The following is a 10111-nucleotide window of genomic DNA, read 5'->3' as shown; positions in this document are numbered from 1 at the left end:
GCATGGCGATTCCAGCCATGAAAAGCATCAGCTGCTGTATCTCCACAGCTTGGAGAAGAGGTATACGTGTTTGTGGATTTTGGTCATACACTTTCCATCTCCAGGCAGAAAAAAATTCCTCAATAGGATTGAGGAATGGAGAATATGGGCCATCTACCTGATCTGGTGGAATGAGTGTGTTCTGTAGGGTGTCCAGGAATGTGATCAGATGGGCGGTGTTGTAGGGACCAAGGGTAGCACGGTGATGGATGACGCCGTGGTGGGTAATCGCTGCACACATTGTGATGTTCCCTCCGCGCTGGCCAGGGACTTCAACAATGGCACGCTGGCCGATGACATTCCTTCCCTTCTTTCGTCTTTTTGTGAGGTTGAACCCAACCTCATCAATGAAGATGAACTGGTGCTCCACTGCAGCCACCTCTAGCTCAAGGACTCTCTGAAACACACATGACAATATCAGAAAGAGACATGGAGTGGTCACTATTGTGAAGCACAATCATTATGATTACAATATTGAAATATGTATAATTTACTGTATACAGTGTTGAGTGTATGCATCAATTGTGGGACTCAGTTGCACATAGTTATATCGCAAATCTTTGACTCTTTCTGAATTGTGTTCAAATGGCACCCTGTAGACCTGCTTCATCCTGAGATGATTTCTGCGCAAGACACGGTCCAGTGTTGATAAGCTTACCCTATCAATATTTTGAAATATGTCATTATTTTCTATTATTTTTCTTTGTATTTGCTGTAATGTTATGGTGTTGTTTTCTAGGACCATGTTTATGATTTCAGTTTCCTGTTCAGGAGACAGAAGACGTTCCCGACCACCTTGTGTTGGTAATCTTTCAGTTCTGCCAAACAAATAGTAAAATACTGTAAATACAAAGTAGGTATACATTTCCTAAATACTTGAAACATACTTTACAGTATTTTTACAGTCCTACAGAACAGTCCACAGGCAATACTGTACTACTGTACTCATTGAGTACTGTATTGATATGCAGTACTGCAATTTGCTAGTGAGAGTAGATTTCTTACCTATTCTCATTTCAGAAAGTCTGTGGTCTGTGTATGTGTTTATTTTGTATAGATTAATGTATAATACTCCATAATGAACTTGATAAAATGATGCACATTAACAATTATGCCTATCCTCCACAGATGTATACCCACATTCTGCTGTTCACTGTGGATCCTATACCAGCATGCATTGGGGAAAGAGCATGGAGAGACTCAGCTGTGGTAATATCCATACCCCAGTACAGTACATTCTACGAATATAAATCTCCACAGTAAACTCTGTTTGCAGTTAGCATGCAATAAATTAATTTACTTATCATTTATACTAACTGGGAATTCTGCCAAACATTAGAATACAGTACCAACATCCATGAAGCAGCAACTTTGTCCCAAATCCATACTACATAACAATTCTTAGCAACTATTGATAATTTAGTGTGTTCAAGTGGCCAGATAAAATATACTCATAACAGTTAGAAATCATACAAAAAAATCCTCAGTGTTTGAGTGTTCTGTTGAAGCACAATGCAGTGCACAAAGGAAATGGAGGAGCTGCTCTCTGCTGGAAGTCAACCAACTGTCGAAGGTGGTGAAACAGCCTCAAAGGGCTATGCAATCTGTACAACATACAAACTCTGTTACCTTAGATCCTGAAACTCAGTTAGGAAAACTCCCCCCCCCAAAAACCTTTGACACAAAAAAATAAAGGAATAAGCCTTAGAAACCAAACACAAAATCAACTATTCAATATTTGGAAGGAATATTTTGCTAAAAGAAACACTCTGACAAAGATTCAATACTTAAAGTTTTGACATTTCTGGTTTTATGTTCATCCATTTGTTTAATTTTCCCCCCAGGTACATAGCTGTCATCTACAAAATATCACATACATATTACAAAAAAGAAATTAAAGACAAAACAGTTGGCTGCTGAAAAAAGGTTTATTGCTGCATAAAATGATAAAATAAGACAAAGATTTCAAAACGGCTTAATAACATCCAGGTACAAATAAAGTACATACAGTATCAGTCCATTCTTAAAGGAATAAAAGGTCATTACACATGAAAAAGTAATACTCTTCTCTTTATGGAACTGGAAGAAAACCAGCGAAAGCAGAGATAAAAGGTTATTTAAGATGTAGTCGCTTTAAAGACACAAATCACAACATGCACATTACATGGGAGCATTATTACCAAGAGCCGTTCCTATTTTGACTTCTGAATAAACAGTTTCATCTGTTGCTGCAGGAGATGATCTTCCTATGAATGGAGAGATGATTAGTTTGAAATGTTTACCAATAATAGATATAATATATGCATTTGATGATACGTGAATATTGTTTTCTTCAGTAACGCATATTTACAGTGTACATGTTACAACAATAGAGGGGATATTAATTAACTAAGAAAGTTTAATTAGAATTAATAAAAATAGGGCTGTAAAGATTATTTAAAATCTTTAGAGTCAGAGAATAGTTAATGACCATAATTTTTATGGAAGCAACAAACCAACAGCAGTAATTTCACAGCACATATCGACAGATGAAGCTGCCTCAGAGATCAATTGCATTTTTAAGTATAAATATTCGATGATGCTCATTTATTTCTGTAAAACAGAAGTGCCATATACAGTATATTTATAAAACATAACAAACATATAAAAACATAACCAGACAGTAAAAAAAAACATAAAAACAGGAAGTACAATTCAGTCATTCGTGAGAATGAAACGTATTGGTATCAAATCACACTACTGGACAAAATACTCACTATAAAACAGAAAATCATAAAGTTAAACGCCCATACATTGGATGTGACTATTTCTGACTCCAGATGGTATGTCATACCTTCCTGAGATGACCAGAGATTTGATTTGAGTCACTTGCAATACAGTTTTTCTCATTTGCTTAAACACATTTCTTGAAATTTTGCCTCTTTTTCTCAAAACTCTAAACACAAATCCACAACTTCTCACCCAATTCCCCAAACATCTTATTTTCAGGTCAAAATGAAGCTCTCCACTCAAAACCATTCAATCTTGCTGAAAAATCAAACTTTGCCCTCAAACATGACACACAAGCCCTCAAACACACACACACACACACTACAACACAGTCTTACACACTGGTGAGATAAATTCAAAACAATACTACAAAAACTGGCTATTAGTATTAATGTTGCTTGTGGTGCTCCCTCCCTCAAAAACCTTTTCTCATGATGAACACAACAAAAGAAAAAAACAAATGTAAACATTTACACATTTTTTATTCCTTAGTGTGCTGTACCGTACAACACACCAAACAACTAATTATTCTGGCACCGCATCCTGTCTTTGGTCTGGACAGGCCAGAGATTCTTGTTCTCCACCTCCTCCTCCTCTCCCTACTCCTCCATCTTCTTCTCCGCCTCCTCCTCCGCCTCCTCCTAATCCTCATCTTACACCTATCCAATTTCCTCCTCCAACTCCTACTGTTTCTTTTCCTTCACCTCTTACGCTTCTCCATACTGCTCTTCCTCCTCCTCCTCCTCCTCCTCCTCCTCCTCCTCCTATCTGTTGTCCTCTATGTCTTCCCTCAGATTTCTCTGTATTCATTGTTCCAAAGCTGAATGAACCGACTCTGGCCCTTTTATCTATCTATTGAAGCTCCTGATTGGTGTGTTATGAATTTTGACTGTTTTTGTGTGCTAATTGAGCTCAACCTGTGCTGATTGAGTGAACAATATTGAATGTTAGTGTTTTCTCAATGACCACATGGTGTAGGCAATGAGAAATGAAGGGATTTGTGTGTAGAAATGCGTGCGCTTTTTGAAAAAATGGAGTTATGGTTTTGAAATTTTAGTTCAAAAGCCTGGTTATGGTGTTCAAGCAATTGAGAAAAACTTTTGCATATTTCAAAACAAACTATTGGACAAACTGTTGCAAGTGACTGTACCTGCAGCTGATCTTGTCTTCACATTCGAGTAAAGGGAGCTCTCCTCTGGTTCATTATGCTGCCCTGTAAAGATGAGCAGATGCATCAAAAGATGAGTTAATACTGTCTTTTATTTAGGAATCGCTGGCCTGATGAATATTTTGACTATAATATTTATTGTTTGTATACTCACCTTTATTACTACTGTGTTTAAGCTGAATCAACGAGTATGTGACATAGCTGGATTCATCTGCATCTGAAATATACATTTTCTTAACTTACAGGATTGTCAACTCTTCTCTAATATTCTTCTGTGTGTAAATAAATAAAAAAATGTACCTACCATTTTCAGTGTTTTCTGAGCCTCTGATGGATTCAGAGAGACAAGCATCACCTGAAAATCAAGTCACGGTAAAATTGATCATTTCAACTTTAGGATACAAACTAAGCTGCTTCTTTTCTGATGAATATACTCAAATATATTGTAAGATTGTCATTGATGTTTAGAGTCTTTGAGTTATTTGATTTGGGTAATGTTAAAGGTGTAACTCAAATTGCATCAAATGTATTTTATACCATAAAGCAATGATACTATTATTTAAATGGTTGGGCTCATAATATGCATTTTTACTGTCTAGTTTAACATCATTTCAGCTAGAGACAATGTAAACAATGACTATAACCAATTTTCAGTTCTGATCTTTTGTGCTTGTAGTAGATGAGTTTATTATATTCCAATCCTTGTTGACAAATTGATTGACTGATTACTTGATTTAGTTCAAGTCTCATGGATTGTGGCTTTTGATTAATGTTGTTAGAAAATAAGCCAAGAAAGTAAGTGTTGTGATATGATATGGTCAGAAATTAATTATAAATGAATCTGGATAATTATTAAGGCTGACCATGGAGATGAGAGGAGTGCACTGTCGTTTCATTCTGGTAAACCACTTGATCTGGAGCAGAGCCCTTATTGGTTCTCTGAGACTGTGGGGTCCTAAAAATGAAATGAAAATATATATAAAGTATAGTAAATACAGTAAATTTTATAAGGGACATGTATTGCTTTTTAAGTTCAAGACAAAGGAGACAGTTGTACCCACCTAGCGAAGTATGAATCTGTTAAAAATAGATTTGTTGTCACATTGTTGTTACATTGGAAAAACTGATTCACTGAATTCAACAATGATTTTGAATAGTCAGATTATAAACCATCAAGTATCAGCAGGAAAAGGTCTCACCCTTTGACTTTCTGTAGCAACACAACAGCAGCAGGAGAATAATCAGTAAAATTCCACAAACTGGCCCAACAATCAAGGGCAGAAGAAATGAAGAGTCTTCAGGCGCTGCTGTAATAAAAGGTAAGTATTAATAAATGTTATCTGTAGTTGAGTGCTTTCACAAACAAAAGAGGTCACAAGTTAGTAAATCCAAATTAGAAGAATCCATGTAAAAGACTTCACAAGTGGACCCACATCCAGGATCAAGTGGGCCACATGTTCAAAAGAAGGAAGGAAAAAAATATATATACCAAATATACACTTATACATGTGGGTACACATACATTAACACCATATACTTCAATACAAACATGTACACATAAATATTCAAGTGTATACATACGGGAACACACGCATTCACACAGTATGTACATATGAATAGTACATACATACATTATGCTTACATAAATTCATGTTCATCCAAAATATACCTACATACAAGTACACGGATAAACACTTAACTGTACACACACACACACACACACACACACACACACACACACACACACACACACACACACACACACACACATTTACTCACTTACTCACTGTTAGACTGTACAAGATTAGACATTCACAGTACATTAGAAAAAATGCTATTTCTAATTAGATTTGAGTATTTGACAACTTTTTTTTTTATCTCAGATTGTGATATTCTGTGCCTTCTGAAATAGGAAGTGTCAAAGAACAGATTTGCTGCTATGACACTAATGTGCACAGAGGTCGAGGCAGTCCCAGAGCCAGCACACCAGCTCCAGAGAGATACTCACAACTCTCCTGCTGCTATAGCTAACGTCACAACAACAGCATATGTTGGTGTACTAGAGAGTGAGTTGAATGTCTGTGGGCAGGTCATTCAACCTTACTGACTCAGAAACCATGGCTGGAATAGCTGGAAAAGTGTTGTGTGGCTCGGTCCAAGTTTCCCATTTACAGAACATGGGCTGGGTACAAACACCAGATTGTGAACGGACAGCTAGTGGACCGTGAGGAGATATTTGTTGAATTTGACAAATAGATGTGTATTGGATTAGAATCACATACCCAAAATTTAAGTAGCCTGGTTAATGTTACACAAATGCCAGTGAGGATCAATATGTCCTAATTCTTTGGTAATAAGAGGTCTAATAATAAACACTGTGAAGGAAAAACTGATTTCATGGCAGGTTACATGTCTCTCCTTAACATTTCACTGCATTGGTTATATAATATAACCAAAAAATATAACCACCTATAAAATCTGAATATAAGATGTTAAATTATGTAATTGTGAAATTAGAAGAATTAAAACAAAAAAGGAATTACTTTGTACGGTGATGTTGACCGCGTTACTGAATTGACCTGATTCAGACTCACACCAGTACACTGCAGTTTTGTTTGGAAGTTCATTGATGTTGCATGTGGATCCAGTCATTGTTCCCCACTTAGAACAGTTTGACAGATGGCCGGCTTTAGTGAACCTCCTCACTCTCCACTTAGAAGAGTTTCCCTCACAGCTCAGTGAGACAGGCTCAGAGGAAAAGTACTGCTCTCTGTCAGGACTCACTCTGACTGTTGCTGGATGAAAATCTGAAAAATAATTAATGAGGTGTCAAAACAAACACAGAGATATCATGATATTAACAGCAGCACAGTGGAAATTATCTTCCTAATATTAATTCAGTCACCATGGCTGCTCTCCAACTCATCAACTTTTTTGTTTTTTACCAATTTTTACAGCTGCCTTTCAGGTGTTAACTAAGTCACTATAAAAATCTGTATTACGTTTTTATTCATAATCATTCTTTTGACGTATGCCTCTGCGATGCCTTAGCCTACTCCATCACTAGGTCACAATGGTTGCTCCCCACTCTGGCAAACCAATCATTGCTGGTTGTTATAAACTACGTCATTACTGGTGCACCAGTTTGGGAATGTCGCCAATACAGAGCGATTTACTTGTAGGTGATAATAATAATAATAATTTAATCAGCATAGCATGATTGTCTGCAGGAGTTCAAATTCTTGCTGCACTATATCCCAATTTAGGCAACCACATACGGTGAAGTGTGGCTCACTTTAACAGGAATAACTAATGCTGTTTAGATTATTATTTGTTTAATTTAACACATTTAAAATATAAAAGTTACATTTAAAAATCAGGGAAAAGTTTGACTTAACTGTGGGGGCAGAATAGAAGAAATAAAAAGGGGAAAGAAACAGACAGAAACAAACTGACCTCCAGACCAGACAAACTTTGGTTCACTGTATTTAGTGTAGTTCACTGGATCTCCTCTTCGAGCTCTGCACTTATATCCTGCTGTGTGTGTCTGTCCATGAACGACGTAGGAATCCTGTTCAGTCCCGTCGCTGCTGCGAGGTAGAAGCTCATGGCTGTAGGAGTTGCCTGATTGTTTGGGAACAGCTTTATACCAGAAGAACCTCCATCCTGCAGATGGATCTTTAACACTGCAGTTCAGAGTTACTGAGGCTCCAGGACTCAGCCAGGATGGAGACACAGTGAGGACAGGTTTGGTTTTGTCTTCTGGAAAGACATACATGTTGGTGGCCTTAAGTGCACTGTTTGGATCCTGCACATTTAACACATTTACCTCCATACATATACTGCATTCTTCAGATTCATATAACCTCCTGGTTTAAACCATTATGTGTGTGATAGAGTATAGTTCCTTATTTAACTCAGCCAGACATGTTATCATGAGCAAATTGGGTGGTGACAAACCACTGCTAAATGTAATGTTTTTAAAGAGGTGGTGTTATGCTCATTTTCAGGTTCATAATCCTATTTAGAGGTTGTACCAGAACAGGTTTACATGGTTTAATTTTCAAAAAACTCCATATTTTTGTCAGACTGCACATCGCTGCAGCTCCTCTTTTCACCCTGTGTGTGAAGACTTAGTTTTAGCTATGGAGTGATACTGATCTTTGTTGGGAGTTGCACATGCGCAGTTCCTAGTTAAGGACTACTAGCCAATCAGAAGCAGAGAAGGGCGGGCCAATGACAAGCAAACAAGCTTCTGTTCAGCTGTACATGTTGCTTGGCAACATGGACTGAAGCAAGAGTTTCAGAGTGGTGAGTTATTAATCTGTAACAAATGTTCATCCATAAAGTTTTAAAGAGGTGGTATTATGCTCATTTTCAGGTTCAAAATCTTAATTAGGGGTTGTACCAGAACAGTTTTACATGGTTTAATTTTTCTTTAAAAACACCATATTTTTCTCATACTGCACATTGCTGCAGCTCCTCTTTTCACCCTATGTGTTGTACGCTCCGCTCTTGAGCTACAGAGTGATGCATCTTACTTGTACAAAATCTTTGTTGGGAGTTGCACGTGTGCAGTTCCCAGGTAAGGACTACTAGCCAATCAAAAGCAGAGAAAGGCGGGTCATAAGAAAACTGCGATCATAACCTAGCAGATGGTATAAGTTACTCACTCAAGTCCACAACCACACAACATCATTGTTCCACATCTTACCATAAACAACTACAAAAATCACCATATTTCAACTCAAAAAAGTGATCGTCTGCCGAACACTGATTGCCATCTGCTGGAGCTGTATTGCCCAGTCTCTTCAATCACTTTCAGGCAAGTGAAATAGCCTGCTGCATTTTATGGATTGTATTGGCCATTTAAAGGTAGACTTATTTTACAGTTTTTCTCAATTGTTTACACACAAATTCTGGTACTTGAGACACAGTGACCACAACATGTAACGCATTCACCAACCCCCTGAACCAATTCTGCTAAACTACAAGCACAATTCCTGCTTTACACTCAAATTGCAGTTCTAAAACACACTTTTTTCAAAACACGACACACAATTCTCTGCTTTTGGCACAAGTTTCATGCTCAAAATATCTTGTTTTCACAAGGAACACAATGCCATTCAAATATGCACACTGACTCATCACAAGGGCAAACACCCGTCACACGGTTTTCCAATTAGCAATCAGAGCTTTAGCATAAAAGGGCAACAGGTGAGCTCTTCAATGGAGCAATGCCAACATTGGAAACAGAGGCAGAGCCAGAGGAGTGAGAGGACGAGGACGAGGACGAGGACGAGGACGAGGACGAGGACGGTTAATCTCTGATGAGATCCGAGCCACTTTGGTTGATCATGTGGTCAACCATGGTCTAACAATGAGGGAGGCTGGGCAAAGAGTACAGCCAAATCTGAGCAACACTGTAGCATCCATCATCCGGACTTTCCGAAATGAGAATAGGTAAGAAATCTACTCTCACTAGCAAATTGCAGTACTGCATATCAATACAGTACTCAATGAGTACAGTAGTACAGTATTGCCTGTGGACTGTTCTGTAGGAATGTAAAAATACTGTAAAGTATGTTTCAAGTATTTAGGAAATGTATACCTACTTTGTATTTACAGTATTTTACTATTTGTTTGGCAGAACTGAAAGATTACCAACACAAGGTGGTCGGGAACGTCTTCTGTCTTCTGAACAGGAAACTGAAATCATAAACATGGTCCTAGAAAACAACACCATAACATTACAGCAAATACAAAGAAAAATAATAGAAAATAATGACATATTTCAAAATATTGACAGGGTAAGCTTATCAACACTGGACCGTGTCTTGCGCAGAAATCATCTCAGGATGAAGCAGGTCTACAGGGTGCCATTTGAACACAATTCAGAAAGAGTCAAAGATTTGCGATATAACTATGTGCAAGTGAGTCCCACAATTGATGCATACACTCAACACTGTATACAGTAAATTATACATATTTCAATATTGTAATCATAATGATTGTGCTTCACAATAGTGACCACTCTATGTCTATTTCTGATATTGTCATGTGTGTTTCAGAGTCCTTGAGCTAGAGGTGGCTGCAGTGGAGCACCAGTTCATCTTCATTGATGAGGTTGGGTTC

At 37.7% G+C, this 10111-nt stretch overlaps 1 protein-coding gene and 1 long non-coding RNA gene across 2 annotated transcripts in view; both read right to left on the bottom strand.

Annotated features, from left to right (window-relative positions):
• Positions 1–2060: 2060 nt before the first annotated feature.
• On the bottom strand, positions 2061–5264 carry LOC123979830. The gene is made up of 7 exons (XR_006827337.1): positions 5176–5264; positions 5038–5053; positions 4840–4931; positions 4281–4331; positions 4131–4193; positions 3959–4021; positions 2061–2285 (listed from the first exon to the last, which is right to left on the bottom strand). It is a non-coding gene; the product is annotated as an uncharacterized LOC123979830 (long non-coding RNA).
• Positions 5265–5755: 491 nt separating this feature from the next.
• The window catches only part of LOC123979851, an 8746-nt gene continuing 4390 nt past the window's right edge, over positions 5756–10111 (bottom strand). Inside the window, exons 3-5 of the mRNA XM_046063961.1 lie at positions 7433–7738; positions 6527–6783; positions 5756–5770 (exon numbers count right to left, since the gene is read on the bottom strand). Coding sequence (XP_045919917.1) covers positions 5756–5770; positions 6527–6783; positions 7433–7738 — 578 coding nt within the window. The remainder of the gene's footprint in view (positions 5771–6526; positions 6784–7432; positions 7739–10111) is intronic.

The sequence above is a fragment of the Micropterus dolomieu genome, linkage group LG12, assembly GCF_021292245.1.
Source record: "Micropterus dolomieu isolate WLL.071019.BEF.003 ecotype Adirondacks linkage group LG12, ASM2129224v1, whole genome shotgun sequence".
In the NCBI taxonomy this organism is placed as follows: Eukaryota; Metazoa; Chordata; class Actinopteri; order Centrarchiformes; family Centrarchidae; genus Micropterus; species Micropterus dolomieu.
Note: the sequence above shows the minus strand (reverse complement) of the source record. Positions and strands in the feature narration are given on the sequence as shown.